Genomic DNA, 22,654 nt, shown 5'->3' on the forward strand with positions numbered 1-22,654 from the left:
ACTTGTCAGGATCACTTTTAATAGAACAGCCACTTGGGGAGGGAACTGCAAATAATGAATAAAATTGATGCTTACATGTCCACCTGACTGGCTGCCTCCAGGGGAATAAAAATCCTGGAAAAATGTATTGAAAGTACATGAAAAAAAACCAAGACTTCCTTTCTTTTGTATTATGGAAAGATCAGGATGGAAACCCAATGTTCTTGCTTGTGTCTCCACATTCCTTAATTTTCTCTTATGGACTGTTCAAGAAAAAGAAAGATTTCTTTCTGCATAGAACAGCACATGCCTCTTTATCCCTGTTGATTAATGGTCTTTTGGTGAAAAGATATTTTGAACACGAGTAACAAGTTCTTGTATATCCATCAAAATAATTTCCCAGTCACTGCATTCTCATATGAATTAATAAAATGAATGCCAAGTAAAAATGACAGAAAAATGGAAGTCATCATAAATTCAGCATAAAGCAAGATAAAGCACAGGGTTTTGCATAGAATAAATGCTGGACATGCCATAGTACAGAAGCCTTTTGCAGCAAGACCATGAGCAAAAATGCGCAGGAACCTGAACAAGTAAATTGTGGCATAGTGTTTCTAGTGGCGAGTCTGAGATTCAAGAGTACACCTCAGCCATCAGCTGAGATATTTTTTAGTTTTTAACCACTTCAGCCATACTCTCATTCCCTCTGTGCCTTAGCTTGAGGACTTTCTGTCTGAAGCCTGCCATACCAGCTTCCATGCAAGCAGTAATTCAAGTGGCCAGTACTTGCCAGTCCTTAAAAGCACTGGAGCAGAGAACACAGTAACATGAAGAAGTGCTTACCCGTTCACTCTGACGGTTGTAAGATGGTGAGGTGGAATCCTGTAAAATATTAGAATCCAGATTTTTCATGGCAAATATTTCAATTTTGTCTAAGCACAAGGCAATGAAAACTACTGCTTTGTTTGTGTGACTTGCTGGAACAGTTAAATTTGGAGGCTGTAGGACAAGCAGCATTCTTTCAAGACTAGTCCTTGTTTACTTCTGGGAGTGGCACTTATTTTTTCTCAATTAGATATCCAATATAGATTAATAAAAGAATGAGGTCTTACTATAATCCACATTATTTCCCCTAAGAGGGCTCTAAGATATAACAGTAGTACTTGGGAAAATGTCTTGGATCTTGTAAGACCTCAGTGTTAGACACCAACGTTTCTTATCTTAGTTTCTTTCATACTCCTTTTGGCCCTGTCCAGTAATACATCTTAGCATTGCTGAATATCCACAAGTAAATTTTGATTAAAGAAACTGTTGTGGAATTAATAATTACGACTGTAATGCACAGCTGAGTTTATAAAAACCTGTGAAGAACCATTTTCTACTAACTAGAACACTGGAAAACAGACATATTAGAAATACAGTTAAAATACAATTAATTACTTAAGGCGTCATGAAAATTAGAAATTAAACACAGAAAGTTTTACAAACACCTTCACCAGAATTATTGGAATTTATAAGAAAATGCCTTTTTTTCTGAAGGAAGTAAGCAGAACGAAAACAGTTCTCACCACAATACTTCAAATCACACCATTCACATGCAATGTGAAGGAACTTAAATCTTACTTGGAAAAAAACACAGAGAAAGTACATACAATTTAAGATGGAAGGAGAGGGAACTAGTTTCTGCAGTAGTGATAAGTAAAGCTGTACCATTAAAAAAAAAAGAAATCATATAATAATCAAGAGTCAAACAGGAGCTGTTTTCTCAAAAAAAAAAAAAAAGGACAAGTTGAGCTTAATAAAGATTATAAGAGCAACTAAATTTGAAAGTCTTGATTTTGTGGGAAGAAATAAGATGAGACGATTATTATGAGAGTCCAGAATTATAAACATATATGGATTATAATCTTAAGTAAACCACAAAAAGTAACCGTTAAGAATCAGAATGGCTGATCAGAATTACTGATAACACTGCTGTTGTTATACTAATAAATCAGTGTTATTGTATTTCATTAAGTTACTGAAAAAATATTTAAAATAACCCACTTAAAGTAAGAAGAATCTGGTTGTTTTGAATATTGTGAGCATATACTGATGTGGAATTTTGACAGAAAACATGAAATAAAGGAAAAGAGCTTCCCTAGCGTATGCTACATCTAATAACCAATCAAAAAAAAAAAAAGTATGATACAAATCAGAACCATTGTAAATTAAATGTGTCAATTCCTTATCATACTATTTAAAAAAGAGACATTATTTAACATTCAATTTTCTTTTATCTATAGAGACAATATTATTTCAAAGAAGTTCTTACAGAAACTTATTAAGCAACACAGATTATTAGAATATGCTTTGAAAGAGCTCTTGAAGATAGGATTATGAGATAGGTAAAGGTACACATAAACACCTAGTTAATTCAAAAGGCAGTAAATTCTGAGAGTGATATATTTGAGTAGGAATGCTTACACTGTAATCAGATTCACTAACTCCCATGGAAGGTGAATCCTGCAAAATAGTAGAAACACGTTAAAAGAAAATAAAAAGATATACTACTTTACCTGGTGCTTAAACAGAGAAGATTAAGAAACAGCAATAACACACGCATACAAGAACACAATAAAACTTTCTTGTAAATATGTTCTCCTTTAGGAAACATTTTAGATAAAGTTGATTTGTGAAATAAACTATACATTCAAACAACTCAGTTTCTATGTTTCGTTTGTAGGATCTACAGTATAAGTTGCAATAAAACAACTTTTCAAGAAAAACACTCTAGATTATGTCTTATTTTTAATAAATAATTCTATATGACTTTGTGTGATTAAAATATATTGTTTACCAAAAAAGAATGTAGTCCCTACAAAAAGATTTTACAATAAAATCCACGTCAATAAATGCAGACGAATAAACAGCATGTGCATTCCCCTTGGGCTTCTGCACTATAAGGTGTGTAAAGTAAATTCACAAATTACTTTTTACTTTGAATGAGCTGATGCAAAAAGAGTAAGACAAAAAAAAAAAGTACTAATGAGAGGATTGACAGTGGCGTATTAAGGAGGAAAGTGCATATTGTGCATTACCTTCCCTCCATTATTGAAAATATTAGGAGTTGTAGATAGGTAAATCAAAGTAAAAGAGAAACAGAAAGTATCAGATGGTTGTCATCACTTAAAAATAATATAGTAATATAGAAGCCAGTGCATGTAAGAACTAGCACACCAATCTTCAGCTTTTGATGCATGAGATAAATTATATTTACCTGACCATATGATCCAGTGCCACCATAGGCGGAAGATCCATCCTGTTCAGATAACACAAATCATTTTCACATTGCAAACAGAAATTTCATGTTAGAAGCATATATACACTGTAGGAATCTTTTTCTGGGGAGATTTAAAATATACAAATACTTATTGAGTTCTCAGAATGCATATTGAGCAATTCAGTCATATATCCTTGTAAGAAACTAATTTTAACATACTAATTTATCAAATTCTTAGAACAAACTGTATTTCCAATTTGGAAGAGACTTTCATCTGGCTGATAACTCAATTTTCATAGAATGGTTTGGGCTGGAAGGGATATTAAAGGTCACCCAGTTCTAAATCCTCTGTCATGGGCAAGGTTAAACTTAGTTTTTTTGAGATCAATAAGCTGTAATCATTGGAGGCACATCACTTTTTGTATACTCCCCTGTAAACTTCCACAATTCAAAGAGTATATGTAATTTCACTCCTTTTAAAAGAAATCTTCATTAAAATACTAGTGTCAAAATATAGAATAAAGCTGAATAGGAGATAGGAGGCAGGGCATCAGCCCTAAGCACAAAGGAGGAATGAAGGGGGTAACAAAAAAAAAAAAAAAAAAAAGAGGAATAAAAAAAAGAGGACTTACCTGACCATAGGATTCGCTGCCGTTATCATTGACAGAAGACCCTCGCTGAACAGAAAATAAGAAGTGCAATACTTTTACTCTCTCAATTAAGAGTTTTTCTTCTTTCAAGAGCAGTACAGGTATGAAGACTACAGCAGTCTGTGTTGATTGGAAAGTTGGACTCCATGATCTCTTTTAGTCCCTTCCAACTCTGCAATTCTGTGACTTTACAAATGAGGAAAAAAATCTCACCTGTCCATAAGATCCACCAGGAGAGTAGGAAGACCCTCCCTGTACAGAAGACATTAGGTTATTGCTTTGTAGTTTAAATGTCTGCTCAATAAAGATGCTTTGACTTCTCCCATGCTGGTGCAGCAACCAGAATATTTACCTGGTTTCCAGAATAAGAGCTGTGGGAATAACCTGGGCCTCCCTGAAAGGAAAACAACAGAGCAGCTATTTTCTTGCAGGCAAGATGAATGCATCTGATTTTCATTTTATACCCTTTCCCCTAGGTTTGTGTTAATCTTTAGTATCTAAATGAAAATTCTGGCAGGAATTTTCACAGCCTAAGAAAATATGATTTCTGCAAAGAAACTGCACACGCTATTCTGTATAGCTCTCTGTCAAACTTCACACTGCTAGGTTCTTTAGGGTTGATGTAACTTAGCTAGTCTAAAAGACAGTTGTCCGGTCTGTAATTATGATATTCTGCAGCTACCACGGTACTGGTAGTCTAGAAATCAGGATAATGGGGATCTGGGTTATTCTAACAAGGGTAGATGAAAAACTACCTGTCCATAGGATCCTCCATGGTAGAAGGAAGATCCCCCCTGTGCAGAAGAGGACAGAATGGGTTACTGGTTTATGTTTCTCTGCTCTTTCTGGAAAGGTTTGAGATGGGTAGGGTGCTTAATCTGAATGTTTACCTGGTTACCAGAATATGTGCTGTGTGAAGAACCTGGGAATCCCTGAAAAGAAAGCACGGGCTACCTACTTTCCTGCAAATAGGATGCTACAAATCTGATCCTTAATTTAGGATAAAATTATTAAAGAACAAGAAACTTTATAGCAATAATATTCACAGCATAAGAGGCAACTCTTTGGAAGTTTTAACCACAATTTAGTTAGCTGCTTTTTTTTTTTTTTTTTTTTTTTTTTTCTGGCAGACTTCATGTTGTAGTTTACATCATGATTGATTAATTTGTTGGGAGTTAAGTAGGGTGTTTCCTAACAGACACTATATGGGGAGTTTAGGAATGAAGATAATGGAAGTCTGTGTTGACTTTACAAATGAGGAAAAAAAATCTCACCTGTCCATAAGATCCACCAGGAGAGTAGGAAGACCCTCCCTGTACAGAAGACATTAGGTTATTGCTTTGTAGTTTAAATGTCTGCTCAATAAAGATGCTTTGACTTCTCCCATGCTGGTGCAGCAACCAGAATATTTACCTGGTTTCCAGAATAAGAGCTGTGGGAATAACCTGGGCCTCCCTGAAAGGAAAACAACAGAGCAGCTATTTTCTTGCAGGCAAGATGAATGCATCTGATTTTCATTTTATACCCTTTCCCCTAGGTTTGTGTTAATCTTTAGTATCTAAATGAAAATTCTGGCAGGAATTTTCACAGCCTAAGAAAATATGATTTCTGCAAAGAAACTGCACACGCTATTCTGTATAGCTCTCTGTCAAACTTCACACTGCTAGGTTCTTTAGGGTTGATGTAACTTAGCTAGTCTAAAAGACAGTTGTCCGGTCTGTAATTATGATATTCTGCAGCTACCACGGTACTGGTAGTCTAGAAATCAGGATAATGGGGATCTGGGTTATTCTAACAAGGGTAGATGAAAAACTACCTGTCCATAGGATCCTCCATGGTAGAAGGAAGATCCCCCCTGTGCAGAAGAGGACAGAATGGGTTACTGGTTTATGTTTCTCTGCTCTTTCTGGAAAGGTTTGATATGAAGCTTCTGAATTGGATGCTTAATCTGAATGTTTACCTGGTTACCAGAATATGTGCTGTACGAAGAACCAGGGGTTCCCTGAAGGGGGAAAAAAAAAAAGTTACTGTTATTGCAAACAGACATTTAAGTCAATGTGTTTAATTCTTCGTTTCTCTTCTTTCAAAATATTTTCTCTCAAAGGGGACATTTCTGCAATTATTAAAAGAGAATGCTGATAATTTTCATTAGTAGTCAAGAGGCCTGTTCCTGGGTCTTTTCAGGTTAAATGACCTGTAAAAAGTAATACCTTTTCATCTTAGTCTTTCTACCTGTAGAATAGTATGTTATGCCTGGTAGACTCTACATTATTACAGATGATCATGACCCTGACCATGTGTTTGGTATTTGCTAAAATATCTAACTTCCAAAGTGTAAATAGAATATTGATCATATTTTTCAGCTCACCACTTAAAGGACAAAGACTATTTACCAGTACATAGTATCTACTATTATTTTCACATTTGCTTCATATACCAAACAGACAAGAAAATTATGGTTGGACTGTTTCCTCAGAGAATCTGTAGACTGAGCTCTTGTCTTTAGAAAAAACTTAGGGAAAAAGTGGGATAACTGCAGCGTATCACAACATAAGGAACGTATGTTCCTTATGCTCCATACATTGTAACATAAGGAAAACCATTATTTCCCTTAAAAAAAAAAAAAAAAAAAAAAAGATTTATTCATGTTTAAATCTTAATGTACAGTCTTCCTTCCGGTTTGAGGAGATCTTTGTAACTTTTAAGCTGTAAAAGAAAGCTGTTTGCGGGGATTTTCCTCCTGGGCTGAAGAATCTTCAGAAGTAGAAGACTGTATTTCATGCAATATTTTTGATCACAGGTGATCACCCAGACAATGTGTTTACACACTAATCTTAAGTGCTACTACTGTCATACATAGAGGCCCACCCTACACAGAAAATTTAAATAAGTCCTATTTTTAATTCAGTCCCTGCCTTTGGGAAAGATCACTGAACTTTACTGTTGGGTGAAGTCAAAAAAGACTGTTGCTATATAGTTTATCATAAATTAATTCTGTCAGCTGATGTTATCACAAATTGAAATAAGAGTTTATCGTGTAACTAAGTCCATATACAGAGAATTCATTTTCTAATGGGTCCAACTTTGACACTTTTTTTTTTTTTTGCCTTCCTGTTGAAAATTTTTGTTTGATAGCAACTAAATATATTCTCCACCCCCTGGCCAAGGTTTACTGGTTTCCTTTTAAAAATTAGGTCTGTGCACCAATTGAAAGCATATAGCAGGAAAGACACTACTAGAATGAAAACTTGTGTAGCCATATCCATAATTATATGCTTTTCCCTTGCAAATGTGTTTGTTTATATAGCATTATGATCACATGACAAAGTGAATTTCTTCAAGAAATTTCAAGATCATTCATTTTAATAGGCTAGACTAGATTTTTAAAACATGCAGGTCACGATTACTGCTTCTCCTTAATTATATAAAAGAGGTGGCAGTCTGCTAAGCCAAAATTACTACTGTATGTTACAATTATCCACAGTAAATACAGAAAGAAGTTAATTCTTTATATAATTTGTTTGCTTAAATTGTGTGCATTTTTAATAGAAAAAATAATCCTCAATAGTTTCTTGTTGAAACTGAAAACTTAAAAAATTACATCATATAGTCTCAAGAAAAGTTGGTAAGATACATTTTCAGGTAGAAGATAGGTGAAGTCAATATGCATGTTCTCTAAACTTTAAAAATTCTGTAACATTTGAGAAACAAAAATACATACCACACTTTAAAATATTTCTAGTTATTCAAAATGTATAAATGCTTATGTTTTATAGGGTAATATATTTTAGTAAACAATTAATTACAATAATCATCAAGTTTCAACCCCCCCCGCTATGTGCAGGGTCGTCAACCACTAGACCAGGCTGCCCAGAGCCACATCCAGCCTGGCCTTGAATGCCTTCAGGGATGGGGCATCCACAACCTCCTTAGGCAACCAGTTCCAGTGTGTCACACCCTCTGTGTGAAAAACTTCCTCTTAATATCTAACCTAAACCTCCCCTGTCTCAGTTTAAAACCATTCCCCCTTGTCCTATCACTATCCATGCTCGTAAACAACCATTCCCCCTCCTGTTTATAAGCTCACCTGTCTAACACCACTGCTTCCATCAGGACAAATGCAGCCACCCTATAAATAAAAACAATGAAACTGTTACTGATGTGCGGAAATTTGAAATGAAACCTTACTCGATATGCCAAACTATATTTGGAGGAAGAATGACCAGAGGACTACAGAGTACCTGTGACTTTCCTACAACTAAAATGAACTAGAGGGCAGCACAGTTCTAGATGTTTAGTGTTTGGAAGCTTTGGAAGTTAAACTGACATTACATCTCTCAGAGTTGTCGCAATTTTAGATGCTTCATCGAGAGCAATCTAGGAAGTCAAGAGTACCTACATTCATTTACCAATAAGCCTTGTGTGAAATGTAAAGTGTTAAAAAGCAATTTCATGAAGCCATTTCAAATAAATGTAATCCGAACAGGGTCATTTAATTTACAGTTTAATCTATAACATAATCAAAAGTCCATTGCAAAATTACTGGATTTAAACTCTGACTCCTGAGTTTAATTAGTTAAATTACCAGGAAGCTATCTGGACAAGACCAGATAACAATAGAAAATATCCAACCTGACCACTTGATCCACCACCAGTTGCAATGAATGATCCACCCTGTGAAGAAAACAAACATTTTTATAGAAGCATTTCATAATATCTAAAGCATGTCTAAGAAAATAACCTAATGACTTTAAACTACTGTAGTGAGATGTAAGGTCACAATCTTTGTACAACTTCCCTGCACTAAACAAAATTATCTATTCAGAACTCTGAAACAGAAACAGAACTCTGAAATTGAAAATTTACATTTTTGCAATTTTTCTCAATTAAATTTCACAAATAAATTATTTAGTGACTGGGTAAAATACATACCAAATGGTTGCCGAGAAAACTAATGAAAAAAAGTACTACTCATTGGAACTCATGGATCTTAGTATTATCAACTTAAACTCTTTGAAACAAAGGACTATGCTAATGTTATATCTACGTACTTCTGCACACAGTGGGACTACAGATCTTCAAGAAACTGATAGGTACCACTACAGTACAAAATATTTAAAAAAACAAAAGCAAAACCCAACAACACAGAATCAGATCCCACTCTGGATCAGTCAACTTTCACATAACTTTGGAACATGTACACTCCATGTACTGCAACAGTATACAGATCTACAGAACATGAAGACTCCATCTACTCTTGTGACAGAAGTCACAACATGTACCTTGTTACCAAATTCCAGATGAAACATAAATATATATCTGACCATTACCCTTCACTAGGTTCTGTTTCTAAAAAATGACATTTTGAAACTATGTATTTTGTGTCACCTATATTAGTGAAGTGTTGGAACACAGAAGGTGTTATATCCTGGGTCCTTTATCATTATCCATTTCTGTAAAATTATAACAGTATGGAAAAACGTTTGCAAAATACAGATAAATTAGTGGAGATTAATTTTCTGAAATTGAAATATAATTTATGAGGAAAATCCCTGCAATAAGATGATGCAGTAGACACTGTGTTATTACCTGATAGTTAGTGTGGCTGTTATTTGAAGCAGAGGACTCATTCTGTAAAGTAACGAGAAATGACTCATTTTTTCAGTAAGGGTAATTAAGTAAAATACACAGTTCTACTGGAAAAGAACTACTTAACTCTAAAGAGAATAATCTGTTATGCTTCTTGTAACTAATACATCAAAGTAGCTGTAACAACAGCAGTAGTTTAAAAAAAGTGATGAGTATGTTTACCTGGACATCATAGTCTCTTCTGCTTAAAACATGTGATGTATCCTGAAAGAAAAGAGACATCTGATATTAAGAGACGGAAATTCTGATCTAGCCATAGCCCCCCCCCCCCCCCTTTTTTTTCCTTGTATTGTTTATAACTACTCCAGATCATTTAATGCATATATTGAATAGAAATTCCTTATTATAAAAGATAATTTGCTCAATTTTTATAGACTACTGCAATATGACTGGAAGGTATATAATACAATATCTGTATATCCTTCACATAACAGAAAGCACAATAAATTTCCAAACATTGTTTTTACTTCATTATTATATCTTCAACTATATTTTGGCTGCCCTCTGTTTGCAAAACACATTAATTTCAACTAATCATAGCTTGGAGGAATTCTGTATATTTTTCTTGAAGGACCGAAATTTGAGTTGCCCTGTATATCACAACAAGTTATCATGTCATGTATTCTTTTCATTACATATATGATAGGCATGTACACACATACATACATACACACACACAACTTAAAATAAGATCCCCAAACAGAGCAAATGGACAAGCTCTTTTATTTTAGTTTATCTTTAAACAAAATATCATTCATTAGGTCAAACATAATTTGGGAAAAAAAATAGAGATATTTATGACAAATTAGGCATAATTTGGATAAAAATCCTGCAAAGCAGTGGAAAAAAAGAGATACTTACTCTGGCAACAACTTTCCTCTTCACACAGCTAGAACTCTGTAATGAAATCAGAAGCTATTTATTGCTTTATAGATGGAGATATCCACAGAAAGTATTTTCTGTCAGATTCTATCTAAAAATGTCAAAAGTAACACATTTAGGGAAAGGTTGTCTCCCCTTGAAGAAGACATTTTGGTTGACCTCACTTTCAATAGACAATATAGTGCTAAATATTTGTATCAGATAGTCTTATTTTCAAATAACTTTAACATTCATTGATAGACTAGTTTTAGAGCAAGAGAGGAAATCATCATTTATCTTCCAAAATCATTATACCATAAAAATAGGAACGCAAAGCTCATCAGTATATCTCTTTCTGTGCAACCAGTTTAAATTCAGACCTAACTGCACCATAATGCATGCCTAATAAACAGTGAGATAGAAAAGTCTCTGTTTGTAGTGTGGTGTCGTGTTCCCCCCTCTACTGAATTTAGTATATTCAAAGAATCACAGAACTGTAGGTGTTCGAAGTGACCTTTGGAGATCACCTGGTCCAATGCCCCCGCTAAAGCAAGTTCCATACAATATGTTCACAGGAAAGAAAAGAGTGATTCAAATTTTAAGTAAATTTTCCTGATTGGTAACAAAATCAGAAATTACTGATGTAATAGAAAGGAAAAAGAGGGAAAACAGTGAAGTGGTAGAGCACGTGGCTGACAATTGAAGAGAAGGCAAGTAGTTGATGACAGAAGGTTACTCTAGATGGCAGTAAAAAAGGAGAAAATGAGAGTTTCTATGAACAGAAGGTATGGAATAATTACTTGGTCACAGTCTATCCACGTAAGTCACTGTTTTTGCTTGCAAAACAGAAGGAGTATTACCATATATGCAAGTTTAAATTAAAACTAGTGGTAAAAGATTGAGGCAGCTACATGTCTCATATACACAGATGGTTAATTCCATAATAACTATCCAATCAAAGTACATATCCTGAAGGGCCTAATAAAAACTGTGCTAGTGTACATTCTTAGAAGTATTGTGCAGTTTTAGATGATTGTGCAGCAGCCTTGAGAACTAACAGAAGGAACTGAGTACAGAAAAACATAACATCAAATCATCTCACTCCTTGATTGGTTTTATAAAGTTTCCCTTCATAATTTTCATGCCCTTCATAAAGTTAGTTAATGATTCACTACAAGTAGAGACCCATAGGTCCAATGTAGAAGTGTTCAGTTACTAACACTGTCATTAATTGCAAGAATAAGAACACCGTAGATGAAGAAAAGCCCTTACCCGACTACTAGCACTATAAGTAGTGTCATTCTGGAAAATAAAAAAAAAAAAAATCTATTATTTAAATGCAGTAAGCTCACAGAAATTCAATTCTTTCTGATGTTGTGTACAGACTTAAAATAAGTCACAAACGCATCATGCACAAAGCTCAAATCCTCCACTAGTTTACCTAAATTAGTTTGAAATTCTACCATTATTAAAAATAATTTTACCACTAAACTGAGATTGGTAATAATAAAAAGTGAAAAATCAGTAGAATATATGCCATGTTGTCTCTTCATCTCTTTTCCTTCTTTCAAGATATGTATCCATAACTTGTCTATGAAATTTTTAAATTATTTTTACAGTTGTTTAATTGATTAGTGTAAAGTGTATCCTTACATTTTGGGAAAAAAAAAATTCTGTGCAAAGCAACAAAATCTTTTTATTCATATTGCATTTCATCAAGGTAAATGCCTTCAAAAGTACAAAATGCATCTGTAAACACTTACAGGTTTTCAGTAAGAAAATATGCAGCTGCTGAAGCAACTATCTGTGTGAAGACTAAATATTCCCTCTGGTTAAATCTGTTCACAAGACTGCTTCTCGTAGTGTAATATTTTCTCATCTATATGAATAGATTTGTGATGAAAATTTATTAGAGAAAGCATACTCACATCATCACAGGCATTGGGATTATCATCTGAGAAATCCTGTGAATCCTACATGGACATCAGATATCCAGTTATTTCCTTAGTAAAATTGATAGTTAAAAAGATACTTTGATCTTGCACTCATTAAGACAGAATTGAGGCTCATGAAAACAAAAAACTGCTTGCTGAATTAAAGTTTTTTATAAAAAAAAAAGCGGTCAAGTACATGGTTGTAATAGATGCTGACAGGGAGTGTTCCATTCTTCAGAAGAAGAAAAATGAGAAAAAAAATAAGAAGAGCACAGAAATTATTACCTTTTATTACATCTAAGAAAAGATGACGCAATAAAATAGCATCTACAAAATTCAGCACAAAATAATACATAACTAGAAAAAAGAAATAAATAAGTAGTTACCTGACTATCATAATAGCTGTCAGAGGAGGATGATCCACCCTTTAAAACATATGAAAGGAACAATATCAGAGAAAATTATGATACAGAAAACCCAATTTTGAGCAGAAGCTGAAGGTTGTAAGGAGTGATGAATAAAAAGACAAATAAAGCATTACTTACTTGGCCACCACCATAGTTTTGTGAGTACGACCCACCCTTTAAAATTAACCAATAAAAATCAGAGAAAATAATGATACAAAAAGTGCAATTTTTAGCAGCAGCTAAAGCTTGTAGGATGTGATTTATAAGTATGAAAGTAAAGTGTAACTTACCTGGCTGCCACCATAGTTTTGAGAAGATGATCCACTCTTTAAAACAAACCAACCAACATCAGAGAAAATTACAATACAGAGAAAAATACAAAACAATTTTAAGCAGAAGCTAAAGCTTGTAGGAAGTGCTGTGTAATTGGTGAAGTAAAGCACTACTTACTTGGCCACCACCATAGTTTTGCGAGTATGATCCACCCTTTAAAAACAAACAAAAAAAACCCAAAAAAATAAAAACAGGAAAAAAGAAACAAAAAAACAACCGTGTAGTATCAGAGATCATTAGGATACAGGAAACATGAATTCGAGCATAGGTTAAAACTTGTAGAATGTGATATATGAGTAAGGAAATAAAGCATAACTTACTTTGCCACCACCATAGTTTTGTGTATATGATCCACCCTTTAAAATAAACCAACTAAGCAACATCAGAGAAAATAGAGATATAGGAAACCTGATTTTGAGCAGAAGTTAAAGGTTGTAGGATGTGATTTACAAGTACAGAAGCATAACTTACTTGGCCACCACCGTAGTTCTGTGAGGGTGATCCACCCTTTAAAATAAATCAAGCAACAAACATCAGAGAAAATTACAATTAAAAAAAAAATTAAGCAGAGGCTAAAGCTTGTAGGGTGCGATATATAAAGAAGTGAAACGTTCACTTACTTTGCCACCACCATAGTTTTGTGAGTAGGATCCACCCTTTAAAATAAACCAACAACCAACATCAGAGAAAACAAAGACACAGGAAACCTCAATTTGAGCAGAGGCCAAAGCTTGTAGGATGTAATGTTTAAGTAGAGAAATAAAACATTCACTTACTTTGCCACCACCATAGTTTTGTGAGTATGATCCACCCTTTAAAACAAACCAGCCAATCAAGATCAGAGAATATTAGGATACAGAAAATCTGATTTTGATCAGAGGCTAAAGCATGTAGGAATTTGTAATTGGTAAAATAAAGCACTACTTACTTGGCCACTACCATAGCTTTGTGATCCTCCCTTTAAAATAACAAATGCAAAACCAATGTCAGAAGAAACTGTGATTTCATTTGGGGATTGTAAAGCTATAATAAACAATTGCCAGAGATTATTTTGAACAGTTACAACTTTCTAGATGGCAGTAACTGCAATACCAGCATCTTAGTCAAGCATGGTACAGAATAGCCACCTAAGAATGCAGAATAAATCTGGTGAAAATTTCTTATCAGATAGGATAACAACTTTTGACAGGAGAAAAGTCAATTTCTTCCTACCTGGTTGCCACCATAATTTTGTGAGGATGATGATCCGCCCTGCTAACAACAACATAATTTGAATATTACAACATTACAGATACAATATTGATCAGAGCTTATGGAATCTGTGTGAAATAAAACCTCATTGAGAAGAAATAATTGGCTACCACCATACCTTTGTGAGGTGTATGATCCACCATACGAAAACAATATAGCAACAGTTATTACACTTGTAGAACTGAATTGTATAAGAATGCTGAGTTAGTTTTATGAGGTTATAGAGTTCTTTCTATGTAAGTTTCAGGGTTGATATAAAGCACTAGGGATTAATTAAAGGAGATGGGGAGGTTATGCAAGAATCTACACCCTCATAATTAACAAAATTATACTATGGATTAGAACTTATTAGACAGTTTTGATCAATGGATAATAAATAAGAAGCAGCCTACCTGGCTACCACTCTGAGATCCATCCTATAAATTAAACAAAAAATTATGCACAATTTTTACACTTACTGTTTGACTACAGATTTAATGAAACTTATGATACTTTTTCCTTCAGAGGAAGAAAGAGCATGGGCAGATATGCAATGAAGGTATGATTTCTAACTTAGTAAGCATGGATTGTTAAGACTGCAAAAGTAAATACACCATGAGACACATGGCAAGGTAGCATAAATATGTCTTTTTAATTAATTCCTAGTAGTGGTATGCTTCATTCAGAACAGCATCTAAAGAATGTATATTTTCTTCTCCTGTAGAAAACCTTATTTACATGTATTCCTCTGATAGCATTAGTACATAAGAAGCTTCAAGATATAGGGGCTTTGAGGAAAAGGATTTAAATAATACACTCCATATGTTTCAATATGACTCCTTCAAAAAGGAATATAACTCCTCAAAGTGAAATAAGAGTTGTGAGTAGAATATTTGGTAAAATGGGGCTGAGACTTCATGTAGAAAAAACAAAAGGAAGCAAACCAAAAAAGTACTTTGTTTTTCAATGTCTAGCAATTTTTAGAAGGAATAAATTTAAGTAATTACTTTAGTTTTAGAAATAAATTACTTTTTATAAAAAGTTTGAAAAGTTATAAATATTTTATTGTTTACCTATATATTTCACTTATAATATTACATATGCAACTGTATATACTATAGTATGATAGTATACTAAACCATCATCTATAAATACAGTATATATTTATGCAGTCATACATTATATTTGTTGTCATGCAGTCATGCAGTTGTTGCTATGCAGTCACACATTATATTTAAACCCAACTGATTTCTCCCTTAGCTTGTGGAACAAAAAAAAAAAATCAGTAAGAATCAAGAGAAGTAATAGGAATAATAAAAAACAGAGAGCACAGGGCTTTTTTTTATTACAGACTTAGCATTCACATAAATTATTCCTTTGAAAATAGAAGAAATCTTACAGGATAGGGATTTTTGGAGTTCCAGCCATGAAAAATCATAACAAATATACACTATCTACTGATTCCTCACTGCACAAACTCAATGAAGAGTTAAAGTACTCCCACTTTCAGAAATCTCAAATGGCACTCCTAAAATGTTTACTCAGATAACTATGAGCTCCATCCTTGATTTACATAATGTCTGTTAAGCAGCTCTGAAGTTCATTCAGACAATGTTAGGGGAAAAAGAAAAAAGAAGGGGATAGGAAAATGGACACGAAGCTCCTGTGGTGCTCCTGTGAATAGGAGGTTAGTTCTAATCCCACAGTTAGTAAAGATTATATGGACTTGCACTCCACGAATCTGAGGACAGTACCAGCTGAGTCAGTGGCAAAACTGATTTTGGATCTGACTTAAAATTAGAGGAAGTCTATTTACCTGGTGGCAGGGATTGCTATCATATGAAGTACCCTGACAAAAAAAAAAAAAACAAACAAAAGGGTAAATCCTCAAATATTCATTTTCTGGAAAAATAACTAGTTCTCTTCTTAAAGTTTCTAACAAAACAAAAGTTAACAGAGTTTAATGAGTTTAATTTTATTTAACCTGCTCAGTCAGTGGCTCTACCCTCTTTCTGTTCCATACCCATCCACTTATAAACACCAAAACACAGATAATGAAAGCAGGATCATTTGGTTGCAATGTGGAAAAATGAGGTATTTTTTCAACTGATGCTTCTATTAACTTATCTAAGTTCTTCTTGATTGTCAAATATTAACAGATTACTTTGGGAAATCCTTTGAGGAGCGAATAGCCACTGCGGTGTGACCACCCACCTCAGAATCTTTCTAGATTCACTCATCACAGATCTTAGGTAGGGCTACTGCCTTTCATTTCCCTGTTTTGGGTATGTTTTGGCTGCATACATCCTTCTTGGAATAGCAAGATGAGAAGCAGTACAATGTGTTCTATTCTGGTTGCTGCCCTCCTGTTATTAAAAGCACAGCTTTTCTGCTGTCATCTGTGATTCAGCTTTAGTGGAAACAACACATTCTTCAGTGTTTCTTCACATTTTTTCAATTTCATTGCTGTTACTGTATCCTTGCTCACTGGTACATATCACCAGTACTCTTGCATTGCTTTTTATGCTTTCACCCATGTATTTTCATTCATACTGAAGTCATACTAATCTAATACTTTTGCTAGAGGTTTCTGTACTTATCTCTATTAGTCTCACTGCTTTCCTCAATGTATTTTATCTGGACTTCAGTTTATTGTCAAGGCTGCATCCATGCCCTCTTCACCTAGGATCTTATTACTGGTAACAGTCTTTATACTGTTGTTAAGAATACAGGGGTTGAAATGAAACCAGGATATAAACTACTTTTGCCTATTGCATCCTATATAGAGAAACATTCAAAACTCACTCTAAAACAAAGTTTCATCTGTTTGCTCAGTAGGCAAATGTTCATCTACATGTTCATCTTCTGCATGTAGTTGTATATGGGAGAAGCCACTTCATTGTGGTTACAATGATCAACAAATCCCATCTCTTGAAGACCTCTCAGCTAGATATTTTCATGTGACAACAAAAGAAAAAGATTCCTACTAAAAGACATTACACAGTCTCTTGAAAAATTGTTACTAATACACAGAAAGCAGAGTCAAGTTTTCAAATGCCTTGGAGAAAGGGCACTTACTTGTCCACAACCTCCACTGCCCCCTGAAGAAGAAGGAGATCCACTCTGTTGGGGAGGGGAAAAAAAAAAAAAAAAAAGCACCTCAGTAATTCAAATATAATTTTCCCTCATTTCAAATAAAGAAATAAATTTTAAAGGAATTCAGCTGTTTGCTTAAAAGGAGGAAGACTAGATAAGAACTGCTGTGAATTTCCTTGCAAAATCTTGTGGATGTAAGATGACATCTACAGGTATTCCTTTCTATGTGAGAAAGACCTTCCCAGTCTTTCTGTAGCTGCTGTTGAGCCTGTTGTTTCCAGACCCATTAAAAAACAAACAAACAAAAAAAAACCTCACTTCTAATGACAACTTACTCTGTTATTTCAAGAAACAAACCTCAGCGAACTCTCAATGCACATATGAGGACAATACATATATGCATTATCTTTCAGTGCAATGTAACTGTTATATGAAAATGAGCTTTACACTCAAGAAGAAAATTTCCTTTAAATTACATATTCTGAATGACAGCTAAATGCTTTTGCAGAGCTATGGCACTTCATTTTCTCAAACGCTGTATACTGGCCAGTAATTAACTATTGCTTACCTGGCCATAGGAAGTGACACCTTGCGGCTGATAGACCTGTAAGAAAAGCAAGAACCCATTTGTAACTAAAGTTGTAGTCTTAACAAAACCACAACAGAAAAGCTTACATCCTCATAAGAGTTATTCTGTGTACTTTTTAATACATGGTAGCTTGGGATGACCAAAACCCCTGGAATATCTTGCAACACTGAAGAGGAATAAAACCAAAACTAAATAAACAAAAGGTAAACATTCTGCACACACACATACACACAAACCAATCTCAAAACAACAAACAACCAATGTTCTTTTGAAAGGCAGATCCCTACACAAAAGTTCAAAGTTCAGAAAAAAAAAAAAAAAAGCAAACTCACCTGGCCATAGGATTGGCTGCCTCGGGAACCCTTTAAGAAAGAGAAGATAGTGACCACCTTATAAAGCAATGACATTCTTTGACAAGGCTTTTATAAAGTGCATAATGATCATGCAAATACAGCTGGACAAAGGTTACCCAGCAAGGCTCCTCCTGAGCCAAAGGAGACAAAGCAGTACACTATCACCCGTACAATGTATCATCCTACTATGCCAAAAGAAACTTCATTATTGAAGAATCTGTCAGTCCCACTGATCACAGAGAGATCAGTGAAGGACTTCTTAGATAACATTCAGTTTGCTTACCTGTCCATAAGAACTGCTGCTGATTGTGTAGGTTGGCCCACCCTAGGACAAGGAAACCATTTGGTTAGTATCCTTTTGTAAGTGACCAGTTTGTTTTAGCAAAAGCTGAAGAGCCAGAATTTCCTCCTGGACATCACAGTCATAGCAACATAGAATCATTAGAGTTGGAAGGGACCTCAGAGGGCCATATAGTCCAACTCCCCTGCAACGAACAAGGACACCACAGCTAGATCAGGTTTCCCAGGGCCTTATCCAGCCATGCTTTGAAAGTCTTCAGGGACAGGGGATCAAGCACAACACTAGGTAACCTGTTCCAGAGCCTCATCACCCTTCCTGTAAAAGATTTTTTCCTTACGTTCAACCTAAATCTACCCTCCCTGAGCTTGAAGCCATTTCCCCTTGTTCTATCACCACAGACCCTGCTGAAGAGTCTGTCCCCTTCCTTCCTGTTGCTCCCCTTTAGATATTGAAAGGCCGCTATCAGGTCACCTGACAGCCTTCTCTTCTCCAAGCAGAAGAGCCCCAGCTCTCTCAGCCTGTCCTGATAGGAGAGGTGTTCCATTCCATGGATCGCTTTTGTGGCCCTTCTCTGGATGCACTCCAACAGGTCAACATCTCTTCTGTACTGAGGACTCCACATCTGGATACAGTACTCCAAGTGAGGCCACACCAGCGCAGAGTAGAGGGGCAGGATCACCTCCCCTGACCTGCTGGTCACCCATCTTTTGATGCAGCCCAGGATGGCTTTCTAGGCTGCCAGCGTACATTGCTGGCTCATGTCCAGCTTTCCATACACCGTTACACTCAGTTTTTTTCCAGCAGGGCTGCTCTCAATCCTTTCATCCTCCAGTATGTACTGGTAATGGGGGGTTGCGTTGACCCAGGTACTTGTACTTGGATTTGTTGAAACTCATGAGGTTCACTTGGGCCCACTGCTCAAGTCTGCCTTGGTCCTTCTGCATGGCAACACATCCTTCTGGTGTGTTGACCTCACCCCACAGCTTGGTGTCATCAGCAAGCTTGCGGAGAGTGCACTCAACCCCATTGTCGATGACACTGATGAAAATATTAAAGAGTATCGGCCCCAGCACCAACCCCCAGCAGACACCACACATCACCAATATCCATCCAGACATGGAGCCATTGACCAACTCTCTATGGACTTGATCCTGCAGCCAGTTCTTTGGACATGAAATAGTCCACGCATGAAATCCATATCTTTCCAATTTGGATAGAAAGATGTTGTGGGGTACCATGTCAAAGGCCTTAGTGAAGTTGAGATAGATGACATCAGTGGCTCTTCCCTTGTCCTTTGAAGCAGTGACACCATCATAGAAGGCCATCAGGTAGGTCAAACAGGATTTGTCCTTGGTGAAGTCACGCTGGTTCTCTCATATCACCTCCCTACCTTCCATGTGCCTTAGCATAGCTTCCAGGAGGATCTGTTCCTTGATCTTCCCCAGAACAGAGGTGAGACTGACAGGTCAGTAGTTCCCGGGTCATCTTTTTTTAGCCTTTTTAGAAATGGGTACAATGTTTCCATTTTTCCAGTCACCAGGGACTTCACCTGTTTGCCATGATTTTTGAAAAAATCATGGAGAGTGGCTTGGCAACCACATCAGCCAATTCCCCTAGGACTCTGGAATGCATCTCACTGGGGCCCATAGCCCTGTGGATGTTCAGATTCCTCGGGTGGTCATGAACCTGCTCTTCACTTACAGTGGTAGGGAACATTACTTCCCCAATCCCCTCCTACCAGACCAAATGTTTGAGGGCCATGTGGCAAGCAATCATCAAGAAAAACTGAGGCAAAAAAGTTGTTAAGTACCTCAGCCTTCCCCTTGTCATTACCAGCTTGCCTATGTCACTCACTGGGGGGGGAATACGCCCTCCTGGACTATCTTTTTCTGGTTGAGGTACCTGTACAAGCCTTCTTTGTTCTTTTTGGCATCCCTAGCAAAGTTCAGTTCATGCTGGGCCTTGGATTTCCTGACTACCCCTACAAAGCCTAGCAGCCTTCTTACACTCTTTCCACAATGCCCGTCCTTGTTTCCGCTGCCCGTACATTTTTTTCTTACTGTTCAGTTTGACCAGCACAATGATGCTGAATGAGATGATTTCAGATGCCAGAATTCCATACAAATAAATACCATGTGGATAATTTATAAACATAGGAACATACTATCAGAAAAAAAAGTCAAGATTCTGAGTGATTGCTAATGCTTTTGCAGTGCCACAGAACTCAACTATCTCAGATGCTGTATACTGGCTGATGACTGCCTATGCTTACCTGGCCATAGGAAGTACCTCCTTGTGGCTGGTAGACCTGTAATTAAAGAAATCAATTCAAAATTATTTTATTTGTGATGCAGATGCCTCTTTCACTTTTATCTCTTCTATGGAAAAAGAACAGAATAAGACAGAATTTACTGTTTCTAAGCTAGAATTATTTTGATATGTGTTATTCAGGATTAATATCCCAGCATACTGTACATATCAAACAACAACCACAGATTAGTTTTACATCTCAGATGGGATGCTAGGCTTATGGAAGCTTTTCAGGACATTGAAAGGGTGCAACACTTTCTGGATGTTTCTTTTGCCTGTTGATTCACAGAAGCTGTACTTAGATGGCCAATGGTAGCTGCAATGCTGACACGTCTGTATTTTTGATGGAGCTCTGTTGCATAATTCCCTTCTTCTTTGGAGAAATAAAGGTGGTATATACAGAATTAGCAAAAATTCCATTAAAAGTATAGATTAATATAAAGAAAACAAAAGGATGTACTTAAAAGTAGCAGGTCAAACAAATTAGTCAAGGATGCTAATGTCTTTTAAAAAACTTTCAGTAACAAAGACACCAAATAATTATTAGCTGCTCGTGTAATCTACCTCCAATACAGCGTCATAAAAGAGGAAATGTTTCATATATGAGCACAACTATGCCACAGCTGTCTGGAGAGTTATGAAGACAGGAACTGACAAAAAAAGATTTGAACCACCTTCTATATTTTTTCTACTTTGACATAAATCATAAGAAAATTTATATCTACCTCACAATGCTTTAGTTCACATATCAACAGTAAAAGGACACGTATCTTACAGCTGAAGGCTATAAGATCAAGTCTGCCTGCAGTGGAGAAACTCATCCAATGTTTTTTAACTCCTTAAACACTTCTTCGTTCTGTGATCGAAGTGGACAATGAAGAACAGACTATAAGTTTATCTTTTACCATGTCAATCAGCTGGAAGAAAAACAGCACCAAGGAGAATATTTCTACCATACTTTTTCAAGTTTCATGTCCTTTTAAAAGATTAGAAAGAGACAGGAACCCATGCTTTTGCAGATATCTACTGAAAAAAGTACAAATATCATTTTCACAACAAAAGTTTTGAAATGGATTTGGAGGTTTGTTTTAGAACTCAAAATAAACAGAAAAGAAACATCACTTTAAGTGATTTTAAGTTCTGCAGTGCTATGAGACACCGCTTTCTCAAATGCTACATACTGACTAATGCTTACCTGGCCATAAGAACTACCAGGTTGAAGCGGAGAGATCTGCTAGAAAAGAAAGAATTCATTTGTAAATGATTACAGCAGAAAAAAATAAAATTTTGCCCAGTAGAGTTCCTCCATTCTATACTCTGTTTTCCTATATGGTAATCCTGTGAGATGACCAAAAACCAGCAACTATCCTGAAACACCAAGAAGGAAAATACAAGCAAATTTGCAAACAAACAAACCATCAACAATGCTCAAACCAACAAACAACCAATGTTCTTTTGAAAGGCAGATCCCTACACAAAAGTTCAAAGTTCAGAAAAAAAAAAAAAAAAAAGCAAACTCACCTGGCCATAGGATTGGCTGCCTCGGGAACCCTTTAAGAAAGAGAAGATAGTGACCACCTTATAAAGCAATGACATTCTTTGACAAGGCTTTTATAAAGTGCATAATGATCATGCAAATACAGCTGGACAAAGGTTACCCAGCAAGGCTCCTCCTGAGCCAAAGGAGACAAAGCAGTACA

The 22,654-nt window shown here is 35.7% G+C and overlaps 1 protein-coding gene across 50 annotated transcripts in view; it reads right to left on the bottom strand.

Moving 5' to 3' along the window:
- LOC424473 (hornerin-like) overlaps window positions 1-22,654 on the bottom strand; it is a 76,525-nt gene that overhangs the window by 15,264 nt on the left and 38,607 nt on the right. For 5 of the 50 annotated variants that reach the window (XM_025152911.3, XM_025152924.3, XM_025152913.3 and 2 more), the window contains exons 20-58: window positions 22,476-22,505; window positions 22,150-22,188; window positions 20,917-20,952; window positions 18,627-18,668; window positions 18,323-18,352; window positions 17,970-18,005; window positions 17,384-17,431; window positions 16,122-16,154; window positions 14,719-14,742; window positions 14,288-14,329; window positions 14,004-14,033; window positions 13,852-13,887; window positions 13,696-13,731; window positions 13,547-13,582; window positions 13,396-13,431; window positions 13,193-13,228; window positions 13,033-13,068; window positions 12,881-12,916; window positions 12,722-12,760; window positions 12,330-12,374; window positions 11,674-11,703; window positions 10,402-10,437; window positions 9,703-9,744; window positions 9,481-9,522; window positions 8,524-8,565; window positions 7,979-8,020; window positions 5,852-5,893; window positions 5,708-5,746; window positions 5,305-5,346; window positions 5,166-5,204; window positions 4,782-4,823; window positions 4,647-4,685; window positions 4,244-4,285; window positions 4,105-4,143; window positions 3,874-3,918; window positions 3,239-3,280; window positions 2,446-2,484; window positions 823-861; window positions 76-114 (exon numbers count right to left, since the gene is read on the bottom strand). In XM_025152911.3, the coding sequence (XP_025008679.2) occupies window positions 76-114; window positions 823-861; window positions 2,446-2,484; window positions 3,239-3,280; window positions 3,874-3,918; window positions 4,105-4,143; window positions 4,244-4,285; window positions 4,647-4,685; window positions 4,782-4,823; window positions 5,166-5,204; window positions 5,305-5,346; window positions 5,708-5,746; window positions 5,852-5,893; window positions 7,979-8,020; window positions 8,524-8,565; window positions 9,481-9,522; window positions 9,703-9,744; window positions 10,402-10,437; window positions 11,674-11,703; window positions 12,330-12,374; window positions 12,722-12,760; window positions 12,881-12,916; window positions 13,033-13,068; window positions 13,193-13,228; window positions 13,396-13,431; window positions 13,547-13,582; window positions 13,696-13,731; window positions 13,852-13,887; window positions 14,004-14,033; window positions 14,288-14,329; window positions 14,719-14,742; window positions 16,122-16,154; window positions 17,384-17,431; window positions 17,970-18,005; window positions 18,323-18,352; window positions 18,627-18,668; window positions 20,917-20,952; window positions 22,150-22,188; window positions 22,476-22,505 (1,488 nt within the window). The remainder of the gene's footprint in view (window positions 1-75; window positions 115-822; window positions 862-2,445; window positions 2,485-3,238; window positions 3,281-3,873; window positions 3,919-4,104; window positions 4,144-4,243; window positions 4,286-4,646; window positions 4,686-4,781; window positions 4,824-5,165; window positions 5,205-5,304; window positions 5,347-5,707; window positions 5,747-5,851; window positions 5,894-7,978; window positions 8,021-8,523; window positions 8,566-9,480; window positions 9,523-9,702; window positions 9,745-10,401; window positions 10,438-11,673; window positions 11,704-12,329; window positions 12,375-12,721; window positions 12,761-12,880; window positions 12,917-13,032; window positions 13,069-13,192; window positions 13,229-13,395; window positions 13,432-13,546; window positions 13,583-13,695; window positions 13,732-13,851; window positions 13,888-14,003; window positions 14,034-14,287; window positions 14,330-14,718; window positions 14,743-16,121; window positions 16,155-17,383; window positions 17,432-17,969; window positions 18,006-18,322; window positions 18,353-18,626; window positions 18,669-20,916; window positions 20,953-22,149; window positions 22,189-22,475; window positions 22,506-22,654) is intronic. The other 45 variants (XM_046944968.1, XM_046944959.1, XM_046944960.1 and 42 more) reach the window with 30 other exon arrangements.

This window comes from Gallus gallus, chromosome 8, assembly GCF_016699485.2.
Source record: "Gallus gallus isolate bGalGal1 chromosome 8, bGalGal1.mat.broiler.GRCg7b, whole genome shotgun sequence".
Taxonomy (NCBI): Eukaryota; Metazoa; Chordata; class Aves; order Galliformes; family Phasianidae; genus Gallus; species Gallus gallus.